Source organism: Pseudonaja textilis, chromosome 6 (genome assembly GCF_049901715.1).
Source record: "Pseudonaja textilis isolate UNSWEBS1 chromosome 6, rPseTex1.2, whole genome shotgun sequence".
NCBI classification, from domain to species: Eukaryota; Metazoa; Chordata; class Lepidosauria; order Squamata; family Elapidae; genus Pseudonaja; species Pseudonaja textilis.
Genome location: NC_141995.1, coordinates 55,816,052 through 55,835,828, shown reverse-complemented (window position 1 = coordinate 55,835,828; position 19,777 = coordinate 55,816,052). Strand labels below are relative to the sequence as shown.

The window sequence follows — 19,777 nt, the reverse complement described above, 5'->3', positions numbered from 1 at the left end:
AGTTGTGTAGTCCATATGTTTTTGCAATGTAAGAATTGCAGATTACAGGATAGTTTTTTCCTAAAACCAAATCGTTTATTAGAGAGTAGGTTGTTTGTTTCTAAGTGGAGGATGATGGATTGGTTAATAATTGATTCCATGACTTTACAGATGACACAGCATAAAGAGATTGGTCTGTAATTTTCAACTAGGCTGCCGTCTCCCTTTTTGAAGAGGGGGTTGACCGTGGCTTGTGACCATAGTTTTGGCAAGGAGCTGGTCCTGAAAGATTTTTCAAAGATTATGCTTAGAGGTTCGGCTATGGCAGTGAGTAGCTTTTTTAAGAAGTAGGCACATATTCCATCTGGTCCAATAGATAGAGATGGTTTTACATTGCGTAGTGCTTTTTCAACAATGTCTTCTGTAAAATCAATATGTATTAGATCATTGTAGTTGTCTGTTGTTTGACTAGGAAATACTGGGCATGATCCATTGCTGTTTACAAATACTGAGCCAAAGAATGTGTTAAAGAGGTTGGCTTTAATAGTGTCGTCGTTGCAGTCTTTGCCATTAGGTCCTTTCAGGGGTGGGATGGACCTTGAGTCTTTTAGTTTGTTGTTTACAAAATTGTAGAAAGTGTGGGTGGAATTGGTGCGTAGAAGGTTTTCTTCTTGTTTAATGTGATAATTGGTGCATTGAGTTTTTATCTGGTGGCATAAATTTTTGTATTGGCTTTTGAAGTTGGCAACGTGACCAGATTTGTTTTTCCGCCAAAGTGATTTCTTTTTGGATTGAAGCTTCCTTATTGTTTTGGGTAATTTGTTTTTTCTGGTTTTGGGAGTTGTTAATGGTACATATAGTTTGATGACTCTTTTGACTTCAAGTAAAAAAATGTTGTCTGGTCTTCTACAGTATTGCATCCAGAGAATAGAAATTGCCAATCAAGGGATGAGAGATTGTTGTTTATAAGATCATAGTTGCCTTATTTGAAGTTATAATTGATGATTTTTGTATGGACGTATGTTGAGACCAAAGTCAATCATGTTGTGGTCACTGTTGGAAAAGGGTTCTTTAATTTGTATTCCGTAAATTGAATTCAAACTATTGCAGAAGATGAGACTGAGGCAGTTGTTAAGTCTAGTGTTGTTGGTTACTAGTTGTTCTAGTCCCAGATTTGTTACTGCATTGTAGAAGGTTGCATGTGTGGGTTCAGTTGTACATTCATTAAGGGTCCAATTAATATGAGGTGGATTGAAGTCACCAAGAAAGATAAAAGCGTGTTGGCAGGATGCTGCCCATGTTAGTTGTATATTTAGCTTGTTCACATGTTCGATGTCATAATCAGGGGCTCTGTAACATAGTAAGAACCAAAATGTGATATTTAAGAACAGTTCACAGACAATGGTCTCAGGAATAGTAAGTAACTTGGATGTTTTTTAGATGTAGGGACTTTTTATAGAAGATAGCAACACCACCTCCTCTACGGATTTCATGATCTGATCGGGAAACATGATAGTCTCTTACTGTGGTAATGGAGTCAGGGAGAGCTATGTGTTGAGCGATATTTCACAGACAAATATAATGTCAAATTTAGCTGTATTTAGTAAGAGGAGAAATTCAGGTATTTTATTTACAAGGCTTCTTGCATTGAGTAGCTTGCATTTAAGGCCAGTTGTGGTTGGAATAGAGGTAGTTAGGGGCGTGCATGCCTAGTTTTGAGTGATGTTGGATTGGATGGGGTAGGGTTGGATATATGTTTTTTGTATATATTTTTTATATTCATAATCAGAATTTTTAAAGCATCGCATCAGTTTAACAGAGTTTAAAATAGCATAGATTAACAACTGGATAGGCTATTTTATCACAAGATTCTATTGTCTATGTTGGCTGGGCATCTAAATTTAATTGTTCTTCTCTTGTTTGCAGGAGTCCTTCTATGCAGCAAAGAAGGCCTTCAGACAGTTCAAAATGCGCGTTAGAAAGACACTGACCCTCAGTTATTCAGGGCCTGAACCACTTGAAGATATGGTGATGGACTATATAATTCGTCAGGAAGATCTCTATGATGTTCAGTCCAGCGTCAGTGTAAGTCTGGGACAAAGTTATACTGCTTAATAAAATCGCTGCTACTTTCATAAACTGCATCTTCAAAGCAATCTACAAAGTCAGTTCCACACAGATCATTTTATTTATTTATTTATTTTATTTTTATTTGTCAATTGCTTACAGGATAATAGGTATAAGTAAAAACGTTGTTATGAATACATGGATACATATAAGAAAAATAAAAATATATATATAAAAGAAACAATAGGACAGGGACGGTAGGCCCGTTTTACAGTATGTTACGTTGGTATTTTACAGTATTCCAACCTTATTGTTGAGAGCATGAGTCATTATTTCCAGGATATTTTTTTCTGAGAAGAGCCACAATTGGTGTATCAGACAAGGCCAACAAAATCTCTCCCAGCCATGGTTCCACCTGATGATTTCTAACTAGATGCTATGAATCCGGGCTATAATTGGATATCATCATGCTGCTGGTATATCTCCCAAACTGATGGATTTCCTTGTCTAGCAGCTCCATTTAGATGTTGAAAAACATCAGGGCCGGTGGTACCTAACCGGATTTCCCACAAGAGTAACTAATATTTTTTTTTCTGTCTGTCCTGGATTACATTTAAAACCAATCTAAAGAGGGATCCAGATAATGTACAATACTGAATCCAAGACTTTAGAACACATTGTCCCACCGTCTTTTTCCGGAACTTTCTTCCAACTGAGGCAAGATTCCCTCCAGTCTCATTCCTCAGAGCTCTTATGTAAACAAAGGAGAGTTCAAATGCAGCAATTTAGTGGAGGAGTTGTGGCAGGAGGGAGCCCCATGAAATGGTTCCTTACATTATGTCTGTGGAGATCAAAGTCATGGTTGTCCCAAAGGTGCTTTTTTCAAGAAGCACCTGGACTTTCTGGGTTTATTTTAAATGACATTTCTCATCTAAGAAGCTTTTTCCGCTCTGACTGGATGGTGGGGAATGGAAGGATTTATACGCCTTGCAGACAGTTGGTCATTTGCATTCTCTTAGCGAGACGTTGAGGCCGCCTGGAGTTTTCTCTGTGTTCTCTTCCCCACCATCAGAGCTGAAGAAGCTTCTTGGATGAGAAGCAAAACATCTTTAAAGAAAAACTAAAAAGTCCAGTTGCCTCTTGAAAAAAAAAGCACCTTTGGGTTTCTTCTATTGGCCATCAGCTTGGTCTGTGGGGAAGAAGTATTCGCCAGCGATTATATCTCAAAGGTGTTAGGAGAACCTGATAAATCCAACAAGTCTAAATGATAAGGTTAATAAGGTAAGTAAGGTTAATTCTGTTATTGGTGTTGCTTGTGATACATTCCATAATGACATTTGATATTATATGGCTCTTTGCTGAGGATTAATTAACAATGATTATGCTTTGCTTCCAATAAAATACAGTTTGAGTACTATGAAAATGTGATGAAAATATCTAGGAATGTTTGGAAGAGGGGAGGCCAAAAAAGCAAGATGGCAGCCATAACCAAGTGATTGAAACCCTATCCCTTTACATAGGATCAGGGGTGGGCTGCTACTGGTTCGCACTGGTTCAGGCAAACCGGTACAAACGACAATCGGTTAGCTCCGCCCACCCGCCCCTGCTTTAGTCTGTCCAATATTTCCATGTTTTGCAGCTCAGCTGAGGCGCAGCATAGCGGATTGCTGCGCCTCAGCTGTTTTACTCATTGGCGCTGTAGTAGGTAATTTTTAGAGTTGTAAATTGGTGGTTTGCGAACACTGTGTGCCTCACCGAACCAGTTGTTAAACCGGTAGAATCCCACCACTGCTTAGGATTGGATCAGAAAGGGGGCAGGGCTTCAGTTCTGTGGTCATGGCTGCCATCTTGTCTTTTTTGACCCCCTCAGATACCTCTGAAAACATCTCTATTCCTAATTATGTTTGACTCGATGGCCTCTCCCACTGTATAACTGCGGCAGCCAAAAATCTTTTAAGTCAACCCCTAAAATAAAATTTTAGTGAAATAATGCATAGTAAACAACTTCACTCATTTGGTCAAGTTAAATGTAAAGTATTACACCGTGGTATTTACCTGGTCATTCTGTCATTTTGTGTTCCAGTTTCAAATGGCCTAATCTCCATTTGGTACTCTTTGTTTTGCTTTTTTTGACAGAGGTGGGTTGGGAATTCCCAATTATTTTTTTCTCTAGGAAATAACCACACGTATTTTTATATGCTTTCAGGAAGTCATCCGTGCACTGAACATCAGTCCTAAGATTTCCCTTCCAGGAGTTGATTTCATCATAATCAGTAGTTTGATACGAGAGTTATGCCGGATAGCTTTTTCCATGCAAACTCTAGATCCTCCCCTTGATGTTTCTTTTGGTACGGATGGAGAGCTGTTCAGCGAGTACAAGTAAGGGAAATGAAGTATACAGGTTTACATTCCTAATTTTTAAAAAAGCAAAATGAGGCAGAGACACATCCACCTCCCTGAAAGGAGACACGATGAATTAACTGCACTCAATGTGTAGGAAACTGCATTTACATGGAGGGAAGTAAACAATGGGGTCTCCAAGGTTCTGTTTTAGGCTCAGCATTCTTCAACCTCCTCATAAACGGTTTTGATGAGGGAACTGAAGGGGAACTCATCAAATTTGCAGATGACAATAAATGGGCAGGAATAGCCAATGTCTCAGAAGACAGGCTCAAGATCCAGAAGGATAGATTTAGAACCGGAAATATTCCTGTTGGGCATACAAACCGGATAAATATAGTAAAAGAAACTGCATATTTAATAGTACATGTGTTGAAAGCGGCCAGAATTGTGTTCGCACAACGTTGGAAGGGCGAGGAGATCCCCACAGAAGAAAAGATAATAACAAAAATGTTAGAATGTGCAGAAATGAATAAATTAACATTTGAAATTAAAGAAAAGGCACTGAATATTTTGAGGTATGGGATCTGTTCTATCATTGGTTCAATAAGAGAAACGAGTTAGAAATTCGAAGATTACAAGAGAAAAATTAATCTCACGATCCGGGCTCTGTATGGTAATTTATTAATTGTGATTAATTGTGATTAGTTTTACTAATCAATATGTATCAATGTTATGAGGGAGAAGCACTGTTATCAAGAACGTATCATTAGAAAAGACTATTATGATTATGACAAATATTACTCCAAGAAATGTAACTAGGCAACATACCTTATATATGGATTTTGAACACATTGCTCCTTCTTTTTATTTATATGTTAATAAAAAATTATTTAAGAAAAGATTCAGAAGGATCTTGACAGACTTCAACACTTTCTAACAAAATAAAATTCAATGATGAGAAAAGCAAGGTTTTACACAGGCAAGAAAAACAAAACGTACAGGTATAGAATAGGTGGAACCTGGCTCAATAATACCAGTAATTGTAAAAGAGATCTTGTGACAGTCCTAGTGGACAATCTCTTAAAGATAAGCCGGCAGTGTGCTGCAGCTGCCAAAAAAGCCAATGCAATCCTAAGCTGGGATAGAATCCAGATCCCGAGAAGTGATGCTACCACTTTATAATGCTTTGGTATGACCACACTTGGAACACTGCATCCAGTTTTGGTCGCCACAATATGATAAAGATGGTGAGACCCTGGAAAGAATGCAAAAAAGAAGAGCTAAGATGATTAGAGACCGCAGGCGAAAACATGTGAAGAACAGTTGCAGGAATTGGTTATGTCTAGTCTGGTGGAAAGAAGGACCAGGGGTGACGTAGCAGTGTTCCAATATTTGAGGGACTGCCACAAAGAGGAGTGTGTGTGTGGGTGGGGGGGGGGGTGTCATCCAATTTGCTAAAGCACTAGAAGGCAGGACAAGAAACAATGGATAAAAACTAATCAAGGCGAGAAGCAATCAGAACTAATGATAATTTTCCTGACAGCGAGAACAATGAACCAGTGGAATGGCTTGCCTTCAGATGTTGTGGATGCCTCATCACTGGAGGTTTTTAAGAAGAGACTTTGTCTGGAAGGATATAGGGTCGCCTACTTGAGCAGAAGTTGGATTGGAAGACCTACAAGGTCTCTTCCAACTCGATTATTCTGTTACTTCTGCATGTTGTTTATTTTAGGGCATGTCATAACACTAAGAAGATAGAATTTTGGCATGCTATGTTCTACGCTTGTTACAAGATGGACCAGAAGAATAAAATATAGGTCAGGATTGCTTTTATTGCAACAGCTATAGGAACAGAGTCTTCATGTGAGCTTGTGTGAGGTGTTCCTCAAGTTGTTGCTTTGGCTCAGTGGTGGTATTCAAAATTTTGTTACTACCGGTTCTATGGGAGTGGCATGGCTTGGTGGGCGTGGCTTGGTGGGCGTGGCAGGGGAAGGATACTGTAAAATCTCCATTCTCCCCACTTCTGGAGGAAGGTTACTGCAAAATCCCCATTCCCTCCACTCCCCCGTAACCTGCTTTCCAGCTCCGTTCTCTTGTGCAGGGCAACAAAAGAAGACCCAGCGAATCAGCTGGGACTCAGGAGGCAGAGAATAGATGGGGGTGGGGCCAGTCAGAGCTGGTATTTGCCGGTTCTCCGAACTACTCCTAATTTCTGCTACAGGTTCTCCAGAAATGGTCTGCTTTGGCTCAACCTTAAGCTCCACTTATCCGATCGTTGTCTTGTTAGCAGCTCTTCTTCCTGTCTGTCAAGCCATTCTTCATGTCTTCCGTGCTTGTGTACAAGGAAAAATTGAACATTTTATTGCAGGCCTCATCTGGCGATTTTCCCTTAGTCCTCGTGCCAGAGTAAATATGAGAATTGTTCTGAGTGCCCTGGGGAAAGACGAGGTGGGCAGGGGATGGTCGTGAGGGAAACTCCTACTTGTAACCTCAGTTGTAACTGAATTTCTTTTGTGTCCGATTAGGTACCGTCGCAGCTATGATTCCGATTTTACAGCTCCACTGGTGGCTTATCATGTCTGGCCAGCTCTCATGGAAGAGGACTCAGTGATTGTGAAGGGAGAGGCCGTAACTAAAAGAGGTGCTCTGGTAGGCTTTTAAAATGTTTAAACACAGAGGCTGAGATTCCCCAAGGTGCTTTTTTTTTTCCCTCAGGAGGCAATTGGACTTTCTTGTTTTTTCCTTTCAAAGACGTTTCGCTTCTTCAGCTCTGACAGGATGTGATGACCCAGGGCATGGCACAAAGGCAACACAGTCAGACAATCAGTAGGAGTCCCTTTATTAGCTCCAACTTTGCCCCCCAATGTCCTGGTTACCTTCCGGCTGGAGAAAAGCTCTCCGAGGAACAGCCTTTGGCTGCAGAGAATCAAGTCCAAAACATGGTCAACAAAAACTGTAACTATAAGTCCTATCAAAGCAAAATGAGGGAATTAGTTTGACAGGGCAGGAGCAAGAATTCCAGATGTGAAGGCGTGGCAATAACTCAACATGGTTGGAAAGATGCCAGGAACACAGATAACCAAAGTCAACACAAGATAAAGTCACGTTTGCTCCCAGCAGCTGCCGCACTCAGCATGCATTTCTTTTAACCTCTCTTCCCAGCTGTGGCTAATGAAGGGAATCAGGGCCCTTTCCTCCCCCGTAAGCCACACAACCCACCTTGCTCTCTTCGTTCCTCCCTGCGTGCCCTAGGATGAAGAGGTGGTGGGCCTGAGTCTTCCTCTGAACTCCCTCTCCCTTGTCCTACCTCTCCCCTGCTCTTCCCAGCTGGACTTTGCCCTTGCCCAGTTTCCATCACAGCCAACGGACCCACCCTCTCACTCCCTGTCAGCTGTTCGTCTTCCTCTCCGAGTCAGACTCTGACAGAGGCATGACACAGGATAGTGGGGAATTGAAGGACTATCCTGTCAGAGCTGAAGGAGATGAGAAGCAAAACGTCTTCGAAAGAAAAAACAATCACATAAGGAAGAGTTAGACTGAAAAAGATGACAACTCACACAGAAGTCCCAGCAATGTTCCTCCTTTCCAGTCTACTTTTACCTCCCCACTTAATGTGTCTGCATACAGGTAGACCTTGAGTTACAGCAGTTCAGTGACTGCTGAACAGTGACTGTTCAAAGTTACAATGGCACTGAAAAAAGTGACTTAGTTTAGTTTACTTTATTGTCATTGCACCTCGTACAACGAAATCAAACACCGTCTTCAGTGCACATCATGACCATGAAAATAAATACAAACACACACATCTTTCACACTCCACACATTGAATCAAAAACCCCCGACACCGCACCAACATTGCACTATACAGTAGAATTCAGCAGAGCTACTGCCCTGAGATAGAAGCTGTTTTTCAGCCTCTTTGTCCTTGTTTTGATTATTTTGTACCGTCTGCCCGATGGTAATAGTTCAAAAAAAAAGGGGGGGGGGGTGTCCAGGATGAGATGGATCTTTGAGAATGTTTTGAACTTTCTTAAGACAGTGGGAGCTATAAAGCTCTTCCAAAGAGGGGAGAGGGCAACCAATGATCTTCTGGGCAATGACCTCAACCCTCTGGATTGCTTTCCTATCTGCCACGGTGCAATTGGCAAACCATACAGAGGTGCAGTAAGTTAAAATACTCTCTATGGTGCAGCGGTAGAAGGTCACCAGCAGTTTTTCACTCAGTTGTTGTTTCCTGAGAAGCCTCAGGCAGTATAATTGCTGCAGGGCCCTTTTGACCAAGGCTGCAATGTGGGCACCCCAGGTCAGGTCCTCTTTTAGGGTAACACCCAGAAATTTAAGACTGGCCACTTGCTCCACTCGGTCTCCATTGATAAGCAAGGTCTGGATGTCTGATCTGTTCCTTCTATAATCCACTATAAGCTCTTTGGTCTTATTGGTGTTGAGCACCAAGTTATTGTCTCCACACCACGAAAGCAACCGGTCCACCTCATCTCGATAGGCAGACTCATCCCCCCCATCCGGAGTCGAGTCCCACCACTGTTGTTATGACTTATGACTGTTTTTCAGAGTTACGACTTTTCCAGCCTCCCCATGATCATATGATCAAAATTCAGGTGCTTGGCAGCTGGTTCATATTTATGACCGTTGCTGTGTTCCACAATCATGTGATCTTTTGCGACCTTCTGGCAAGCAAAGTCAATTCACTTAAAAGGGGTCGTAAAAGGGGACAAAATTCACTTAACAAATGTCTCACTTAACAACATGAAATTTTGGGATCAAATGTGGTCATACGTTGAGGACTATCTGTACTTGCACATTTATGCAATACTGATAGGCATCTTCAAAAAAGCACACACCAAGAAAAACTAGCCCAGGACCAAAAAACAAATGAATATTAACTGAATTAACAATGGCTGATTAAAATAAAATGGCCTATTTATAAAATTAAATGATCTTTCAGCTGAAGGTATCAACCAATCTCTAATCCCACATAAACCACTCTAAAAAAAAACACTCAAGTCAACATACAGAAATTTCAGACCCCAGAATTCCATGTAAGCTGGGAATCCTGGATATGGGGAAATTCAGCATATTTGGTGGCTGTCAGCTTGGAAAAAAATATAATATATGCTGGGTTCAGGCACTGTGCTAAGCTGTAAACACATATTCAGCCAAAATATCTGAAACTCAGATATTTGGGTTTATAAATTTGCTTTGGTAACATGTATGAATTCAATGAATTGTGAGTTATTCAGCGAACCTTAGTTAAGCACAATTTATCAATTGGATTACAGAAGCGATAAGATTTCAAATTTCAGCTGCGTGTCAAATAGAAAGCTGAAATTTTAAAGCACTTTGCCAGAGAGAAATTCCAGATCATTTGCATGCTATGATTGGGATTGGAGTCTAGAATGTGGTCGAGCAGTATTTCTCAACCTTTACTGGTTCCAGATGTGGGTTCGATTAAGCAATGGCCTATCTGGGTGGGGGACATCTGGAAGTTGGGGTGTCCAGAGAGAGTAGGCTCAAAAGAAGTCAAGATAGCACATTAAAAAATAGGCGGAGCTTTGATTTAACAGTCAAAGCCGTCCTCTTGATTGTTTCAATCCCACTTTCTGGACTTTCAATCTCACTTGAAATGGATAAGATTTGCCTAATCCTGCAGTATAGTAAAACAGAATAAGTCTTTTCTTCCACAATAGTCTCCTGCCTTCTGCAAAGTCTACTCGTCAAAAGGATGCCTGCATAACTGAGATCTATTTCATGGTTTGTTTTCTGTTTCAGTGGTCCAGAAGCAGAAACAGGAGCCAAAGTCGCAGCCGTAGTGTCAGCCCTCTGCCTCGTAGTACAGGCTACTCTCGGAATTTGGTAAAGTAACATAAACCGATTAACATAGTAGTTCAAAAATAAGATGCGTTCCCAGGAGTTTGCACTGAAGGCAACATTATTATTGTTATTGTTATTATTATCGCTTTTATTCATTAAACTTGAAACTCGGTCAACTGAACATTTGAAAATGTATCACAAATACCATTGACTGGAGCTAATGGTGGATATGGATGCCTGCCAGCATCCTAGGTATCTTCTTAAAATGTACGATGTTCCAAGTAGCGCAGTGTTTTACAGTTCCGCCGGCGTTATTTCAGGAAACTGCAATTTCTTGATGTGTTTTGTAAAATTCTTGGACATGGTACCAAGTGCCCCAATGACAAAAGGTATTACTGTTACATGTTACATCCATAACAGTGTAGTTTTGATGGCCAGGTCGCGATATTTTGTGATTTTTTTTTCCCAGTTCTTTTTCTTCGACTCTTGTTCTGACCCAAACCTTGTTCCAAGGAAACAAACATGAAACAGAGGTAACAGCAAAAGCTTTTAATGATTCGTTATGAATTCCGTTCCTTCACGGTTAAAAGTCTGTTTCAAACTAATTGTCTTTGATAAGAACAAGCCTTGCCAAGGCTGCCAAGAACACTAGATAAAGTTACTAAGAAATATTTCAAGCACAAAGAGTCTCCATTCAACAACCAAGATACTCCGAACGTCCACCAGGCTTACTCCTGAGTCGCCCGTGCTGCAGCAGCTGCTCTTTCCTTCAAGCAGCCCTGCATGCACGTGCACTGGGCACAGGCTCCTCGGGGACCTCTTCATCACTGCTGCCAGCCTCCACAAGCTCCGAAGGCAGCACTCCACTCCCTGATAGATCCATCCCTGCATCACATGCAGGTCTCTCATCCGAGTCCTCACTCTCCAAGCCCTCAGCCGTCCACACCTGCTGCCGGCGAACCACAACAACTCTAGCATCTCCTGGTACAGTGATACCAATAAATTGTACACTTCGGCCCTTGACAACCATAATATCTGGCGTGTTGCGATCTGTCTGTATTCGGTGGATGATGATGATTATTGTTGTTTTGTCATCATCATCATCATCATCATTATTATAACAAAAACAAGACTACTCAAAATATGGGACGGAGGAATAAGGAAGCGGTATGGTTCAAAACACTCTGATTATGTGTGCAGAACTATTGCGTTTCCTCCGTCCCATAGTTGTCTGCATGGGTGGGATTCTGCTTGTAAAACAGGTGAGAAACCCAACCCCCTAACCCAGGGGTCTTCAAGCTTGACAGCTTTAAGACTTGTGGACTTCAACTCCCAGAATTCCTCCTCCAGTCATGTCAGCTCAGGAATTCTGGGAGTTGAAGTCCACAAGTCTTAAAGTTGCCAAGTTTGAAGACCTTTGGCTTAACCCTTTGTGGTCCTTAATCCTAAACCTGAGGTTTGCCAACACAATTCAATGGTAAGGAAAAACAAATAAGAGAGGAAGGGGAATACCTAAAGGCCACCTTAAGCTGCCACCACTATGGTTTGGGATACGGGAAAGGCAATGTCATGAGGATGTGGCATAGAAAAATGGTTGACATGAGGATGAGTTAAGGATTTATAGAAGCCCACTAATCTCCAGTGCTCGTTTATAACTCAACTCTCCCAGATTTTGGCAACCTTATAACTCAAAGCAGGCCACGTGTGGGCCTTCAACAATCATTTTTACAATCTTTCGTGGCCTTATGGCCTCCTGGAAATGCTTTCTCTCCACATGTGGTGGACTTGCCCATGTACTCAGAAGTTTTGGAGAAATTGGATTTTAAATACAACAAAACAAAATTTAAAACTTGAACCTGAAACCTTTCTGCTAAGTATGATAGATTTAAACATGGAGAAAAAAATATCAATATTTAATTTTGCACATCATAACTGCGGCCAGAATAACCTACGCACAAAACTGGAAACTGCCTTTCATTCCTTCAGAGGATATGGTAATTAAAAGAATACATGAATGTGCTGAGATGGATAGCCTAACCCAATTGTTAAAAAATAAACAAGATAGTGACTATTATGAAATATGGAACATTTGGTATGATTGGTTAAAGAAAAGGTAATATTAGATATTTGGATAAGTTATGGAAATGACAGAAGACGTGCATTTAATTCTCTATAAGCTATACAGAGAAATAAAATATTAAAAGAATGAAGGAGTTATTGTAACAAGGCAGATCACGTCAATAATAAAGAAAAAAAAAACCATTGCTCAATATACACTGTAAAATGTATATATGTATATATGTGTATGTGTATATGTATATGTGTGTGTGTGTGTGTGTTGATTTGTCTGTTTTAAATGTATGTCAAATAAATGTGTTTTTTTTTCTAGAATAAAAAAAAAAAGAAATGCTTTCTCTCTCCAGCTAGCACAGGGGTGTCAAACTCAAGGCCTCGGGGCTGAATCTGGTCCACAGGGCACTTAGATCGCGGGGCTCGCGGGTTCTCCCTGAAAACATGATTCATTTTTTCTAGAGTAAAAGGAATGGAGACGAATCAAAATATCTTTTTTTTTTGTTTTGGTCTTTTAGACAACTAGAAGCCGGAGTCCTTCCCCATTACGGAACGGAAGCTCAAGTAAGTGGGCCTTTTCAGAATGTAGGCCGCCGTGGTTTTAAATTCAAATTTAATTTAATATAAAATGATAATCAAGTAAACAGACAATATATAATTTTCCAGGCTTTTTTTTTCCCCTTTAAAAAGCAATGCTTTCCAGGTTGCACTGTTTTAATATACAGTAAATAGTTTCCCTTAATGATGTTACAAGACTTTTGGTTATGGTATATAGAATTCCTTATGTCATTTTTTTATCCAAGCATTCCCATATCTCTTAATATTTGCCGCAGTTATTAGCATTCATGGTCCATTTTAAAGAGTTACAGTATCTTTAGGATAATGAAACAGCAAATGGGGGATTCAGAACTAAGAAAATGTATTAATTCAGATAATTCTATGCTATATATAGGTTATAAATTACATCAACATGCTGGAGAAAGCCAATTCCAGGTTGTTAAACTTTGGCTAACTAATCCATCTTTCTTACTCAAAAGTAGCAATCAATACACAAGGGAAAACAAGATTGTAAATATACGACCTCCTATTTGAAATAATTTACTGCAGAGCTACTTTTTTGGGGGTGGGGGGATTTATGCCTAATGCTATATCTATATACATTTTTTTCTCCAATAGGAAAGTAGATTCTCCAACAGGATATGATTTTTTTGATTCTATACATCTTGATCAATCTGCTTCTACGGTGCCTTCTCTTGCTCCAGCAGTACCTCAAACTATACTTCAAATAATGTGAATGACTGTTTTGAATGCCTCTGACAAAGCTTAGTATGTTTTTATAACTTTGCATTTTTTTTTTAACAAAATGAATGCGACCGTGATTTTAAAATTGCATATGCATTTTAAGGTTTCTTGATTTTTTAAAAGATTGTTTACATAGCTTGTGACATCACTTCCTTTGGGGAATTCGGAAGGAGAAATGGGACAGGATGCCAGCATTCAATATATTGCGATCATCATCAGACCTTTAGGATTAATTTTGAGAACCGCAATATGTTGAGGCTGCATTCATATATTATATGGATTTGTTTGCAATTGAATTTTGATTAAACTCTGTGGCACTTAATACAGAGTAGATGTGTGTAAAATTGCATGGTATGGAAGTCTTTTGAAGTATAATACCACAATGGTGCTTATTTAAGGCATTTAAAGTCCAGCTGTAATAAATGGAATGAAATATGCCTTATTATTGTTAAGATCAAGCCCAGTAAAAGTATATAACTATATTATCATGGAAATATGATTGAAACGTTGTGGTTTTTACATAATTATATAACTGCTTATGTAAGAATTATAACTTTTATGTCAGCAGTAGACATGTTCTCAGTTTTACAGTAACAGTGAATTATCTTTTCCATTGCTCATGACCATGTAAATAAAACACCATCTTCATTTTTATATCTTCATATATAAAATATATATGTCATATATGACATCATCATATAGTTCACCTGTCAGAAATATATACCACTAAGACTTTTGAAACACATTTTCATTAATGTTTCACAGGGTTACCTACTGGAAAATGTATTTTCTTCTCTTTAAGGAATTGAGTTTCTGGCTTCGCTTAGTGCCAGAACTAATGTGTCCTTAAATCTCTGTAATCAGAAGGAACCCAAATGTTCCATATACGATTCATTTTTTTGTTACAAAAACAAAGGTTCTGCTCCACCTACAGTGTAACAAATTTATTCATGAATTTGCCTGGTATTTTACAGTCCCATTCATCACATACATGGCATATACAGATAGTGAAGTATTATTTATACCGTACATGTATATAATGTGTGCCTTTAAGTCAGTGAGGAATTACGTGGACAAGAGCCTGAAAAGATTGATTATTAGAACAAGGTTAGCAAGTCTGCAAATAATGTAAGTGATCAGATGGGAGTTGTTAGAAAGAAGGAAGAAGAAAAAGGCTTGGAATGGACAAAGGATGGACAAGAAACAAAATTATCTTAAGTAGCAGACAGAAACAAAATGTGACAGATTTGAGCTTGGACTGAATTGCTGGTTAAGGGATTTAGACGGTGCAGTGATCTTTACCAAGCAAACATATTTTAGCTAAAAGCAGTGATAGCTGATATTGTTATTTCTAATGTTTTGATCTGTTTGTTTTTTTAATCAGTACTTTTTTTGTATGGGTATATGTGTGTGTATGTTGCTGGATAACCATTTTGCTTTTTTTAATCAAATATATCTCACCGTTGCTTTGGACCAAAGATTTATAGGGTGTGTGCTAATTTTTAGAAAAATAATGATTACAACATATTTTTTTAAAATCAAGACTGACTCTTTAAACTTAAAAGCAAAACATATAAACAGAATGTTCTGCATCTGAACTGCAAAAACCTGGAGGGCCAAGACTGTAGATGGCGGTAAAGACTTACTTGTTTTGTATATTATTGCTGCCATCTGGTGGTGATATGGATCTTTGCATGCCCAAAATGGTAGCCTTAATGGACTTCACTGTGCCTCATTCTGCTACTTTCAAAGGGACATGGAGTAAAGCTAGTGTAGAAAAATACGATGGTGACATAATTTCAGGTCTAATGTGAAGTCTTTTACACATGCAAGTAAGTGAATCTATCGAGTATCTTTCTACAGATCATGTTTGCAATTTTTTTCCTCCTCTTTTTTTTCGTAGAAGCTGTGATCCTTGGACTGGGTAGACCTGAGATTTAATCTTTTCTTCCCCCCCAATATTTGGAGGATTTATCCAGTTTTGAAACTAGCCTACCTCAAAAGGCTGGCTTTTCATTTAGAAAGATTGATGACAGTTATTTTACCATGGCATCCAGTAAGAGAGATGAAAGGGCAATGCTATGCGAGAAATAATTGCAGTAATGGTTGCACAATAACTTTGTGAGGAATCCAAAAGGTATAAACAGTGCATCTTATTACAGTTCCTTCAAGAAAACAAATGGTATTCCAACATGTCAGCCACATTTAAAATACTTTTTTTTTAAAAAAAACTGTATTTCTCTAAGCGTGTAATCAGAAACTCATGTATATTAATCTACCAATTCTTGAAAATATATTATTCTGGATTCCTGATGGAAGAACTCAGTTGTTTTATTTTTGTGTCTCTCTCTGTGTTAAATCTGTTACTTCTTAGGGAATGATGGAATCTGGTTGCTTGTCTGAAAATATGTTTACAACATACCACTTGAACAGAGTGTTAATGTCATACATCCACAATTACATTTCATATAGTGCATAAAAATCCTGACTGTTTTTACATAACTCCCCCAAAAATGGAATGAGCAATGTTTTTGTTTAACCCAGGGGTGTCATGCCCTTGTTGGAGTCTGATTCTGAGGGGGAGATTGAGCAGCTGACAGGGAATCGGAGTGTGGCTCCAGTGGCTGTGGGAGAAATGGGGGAACGGCAAAGTCCGGCTGGGCATTCAGAGGAAGACCCAGGGTCACCCACTCTTCATCCTAGGGCATGCAGGGAGGAATGGAGAAGGGAGCAACATGGCTTATGGGAGAGAAAGGGCCCTGATCCTTCTCATTAGTTGCAGCTGGGAGAACAGGATATAAGAAGAGTGTTTGCACACAGCTCCTTGCTGGAAACAAAGTGTGCATTATCTTTGTCAAGGCTTATCTGGGTTTTGGCGTCCTCCCAGCTGTGTATGCTTTGTTATCTTTTGGAAATCTGAAATTTATTATCCTGGCCTGTCATGTTAATTACTTCAGCATGGTTTGTGTTGGTTTTTTTATTTCTAATTTATCTGTACTTTGGGTTCGGACTGCATTTCTTCCTTTTGTAGACTGTTTTTGGAAGAGTTTGATCTCTAGCCGAGGATAACTGGACATTGGGGGCCAAGTTGGAGGTATTAAAGGGAATTTATCTACTTTTGTGCCTTTGTTATTTTTGTGCCTTGCCCCGGGTCTTCACAAGAGGTGTGAAACTCAAAGCCATCCTGGAAACAGCAAAGGACCGCCCCATGGGCCCTCTGCCAGCAAAAATGGAGCTTGGCTCCATTTTTGGCCGTGACGGCCTCCTGCAGCCCTCTGCCACTGAAAACGGAGTTCGTGAGGGACCGCATGTGGCTGCCCCGAGCTCCATTTTTGGCTAAGCTCTGTATTCACTGGCAGACGGCTACAAGTGGCTGTCACGACCGAAAATGGAGCTCGGGAGCCTCTTTTTGCTGGCAGCGCGCTTGGGCTACCACAGGCACCCCTGACACGAGTGATGTCAAACTGGCCACGCTCACCCTGGCTACGCCCCCCCCCCAGCTCCCCCGAGGTCAAACACAACCCTCATGCAGCCCTCTATGAAATTGAGTTTGACACCCTTGGTTCAGCCTCCGAGACACTATTAATTAAGTTTATGGGTAAACAGACATGTTTATAATCCCCAAAGTGCATCATTTCATTTTATGGTAACATAAAAATGACACCGGTGTCTGCAGAGAGGTGAAAAAAAACCCAAGATGGCGGTCATAGCAACGTGATTGAAGAGGTGGTGCCTCAGTCATTTCTTGGCTCTTGTGATCGCCATCCCACCCCCCCAGGTGCCTGTATGTGTAGACATTAGAATATTTTAGCCAGGTTGTATTAAAGAATGGTTTGTGCGAATAAGAAATAGAACCATGTATTCTATCCCAGTCCATGTTGGTCAAGAGATTTGGGTTGCGATACTGAACCTGTCACTTGGGATCTTGGAGAGAGAGCAATACAGACGGTAGTTTCCCGTTGTTGCTCCAGGTGCAACTTTGCACTTTCTGTCTTGGAGATCAAAAGGAGAAGAGGAGGGAATAAAATAATTATTTCACGTTCCTAAAATGTTCTGATAGCTGATTGGTTTTTTTTTTTTGCTACATAGCTTAATGAAAATCTTGGCAAATTAGAGCCAGCCGTTTTGGTGTCAGATCAGTGGCCAGAATAAGAAGGAGATTATTGTTTTTTGTGTCAATCCTCTTGGACTCCAAAGATTGGTTTTCTGTCATAGATGCAGCTGTACTACTGCTTCAGGTTTGTGCCTGAAATACTTTGCACGCATCAATCAACCCGATGCAATGCATTACTGTACCTATGACTATTATTAACCTATGACTATTATTAAGTGTTGTACCTTATGATTCTTGACAAATGTATCTTTTCTTTTATGTACACTGAGAGCAAGACAAATTACTTGTGTTTCCAATCACAGTTGGCCAATAAAGAATTCTATCTATCCTATCTATTACACTACAGTATTCGTAGGTTGTGTGGCCTAAACAGAAATCCCCACCAGATGGCGCTCCTGTTCAATATATCCACCATTAATGAGAGAGGCGGTATGTGTGTAACCTATAGATTGTGTGCTTTTAAAATGCTTGGAAGAAAAGCTTCACCTGAGCACAACTCTTCCCTGCCTGGCATTAAAGCAGCTCCTCTTTTTTTCCCCAGCCTTCCCTACAACCCGAAAAGCGGGTTGGAGAGCACACGGATGGGCTGTATTTGCAAGGGACAAAGCAGTTATATGCACCTCCATTGCACTTTATGTCAACAGCACACAAATGCATGGTTTCAGACAAGAGTAGTCATGTCAAAAATGCAAATGACTGCCGTCCTTGGCCACTCACTGATGTCGATTTGATCGTAATCAAGCAGTACAGCCAAGGTGCAGGTCTTCGCAGCACCTGGATGCATTCGATGTGTACTCCAGAATTTAACTGTGTTATGATTAGATGATTGTATGGAGCATTGTTTTGGTTGACAGCTATAGAGTAGAATATTTGGCCAGGTGTGATTAGATGCACAAGGAATTCGTCTCCTGTGCAGGAGTTTTCAGTGTACATGCAAAGCAACAGAGTAATCATAACCATAATCATGATACCAATAAGAAAAGGTAATAGAAAAGATGAGAAGGATAATAATAGTAATAGAGCCATACCACATGAGTAAATATCCTTAGGCATAAGACAGGACAGGTAGTCCTCAAGTTACAAACATTCCCTTAGCGAATGTTCAAAGTTACGACATCCCTGCCAAAAGTACTTACGGGTCTCAAAGTTAACGTATGTTCCAGCTTCGCAGTTTTGCACTTACGAATGACCGCAGAGTCACTGCAACATGCCACTTTGGTGCCATGCCTGAGAGTCCCTGTGATGACTTGGGGCGTGGCACAAAGGCAACACAGTCAAATAAGCAAGAAGAGTCCCTTTATTATCTCCAACTTTGGCCCCAATCTCCAGGTTACCTTCGGCTGGAGAAAAACTCCCCCAGGAACAGCCTTTAAGTGGAGGAAATTCAGTCCGAAAACAAAGTACATACAAACTGTAACTCAAAATCCAAACAAACCACGCTGCAGTAATTAACTTGACAGGGCAAGAGAAAGAATTGCAGACTTGAAAGCACAGCAAAACACACACAGTTGGGAAGACACCAGGAACACAGATAAGCCTCAACGATACCAGATAATTCATGATTTGCTCCCTACAACTTGCTGGGCTCAGCTTCCCTTTTTAAACACTATGTTCCCAGCTGCAGCTAATGAAGGGAATCAGGGCCCTTTCCTCCCCCCGTAAGCCACGCAACTCACGTTGCTCCCTTCTCCATTCCTCCCTGCATGCCCTAGGGTGAAGAGGGGATGGGCCTGGATCTTCTTCTGAATTCCCTCTCCCTTGTTCTGCCTCTTCCCTGCTCTGCCCAGCCAGACTGTGCCCTTCCCCAGTTTCTTCCACAGCCAATGGAGCCACACTCCCACTCCCTGTCGGCCTCCCCCTCTAAATCAGATTCCAATAGGGGCATGACAGTCCCAAGCTGTCCAAGCTTGCCTCCTGCATAGCCTTGATTAATTGCTGCATAGCCAGGCAGAGAAGCACTGAGCTGGCCTCTTCCCTTCCCTGCCAAGACCCAGCCTCTGTCACGAGCAGGTGTGGCCCTGCCCCGCCCCCAGATTTCAGAAATTGGGCCGCCGTGGAGCTGGAGAGCTTGGC

The 19,777-nt window shown here is 40.5% G+C and overlaps 1 protein-coding gene across 3 annotated transcripts in view; it reads left to right on the top strand.

The window, feature by feature from the left end:
- The window catches only part of SPATA18 (spermatogenesis associated 18), a 36,400-nt gene extending 20,497 nt beyond the window's left edge, over nucleotides 1–15,903 (top strand). For all 3 annotated transcript variants that reach the window (XM_087936598.1, XM_087936597.1, XM_087936599.1), the window contains 6 exons: nucleotides 1,906–2,064; nucleotides 4,253–4,425; nucleotides 6,915–7,038; nucleotides 10,177–10,260; nucleotides 12,807–12,852; nucleotides 13,465–15,903. In XM_087936598.1, coding sequence (XP_087792724.1) covers nucleotides 1,906–2,064; nucleotides 4,253–4,425; nucleotides 6,915–7,038; nucleotides 10,177–10,260; nucleotides 12,807–12,852; nucleotides 13,465–13,472 — 594 coding nt within the window. In that variant the 3' untranslated portion in view covers nucleotides 13,473–15,903. The remainder of the gene's footprint in view (nucleotides 1–1,905; nucleotides 2,065–4,252; nucleotides 4,426–6,914; nucleotides 7,039–10,176; nucleotides 10,261–12,806; nucleotides 12,853–13,464) is intronic.
- The last annotated feature ends 3,874 nt before the right edge of the window (nucleotides 15,904–19,777 follow it).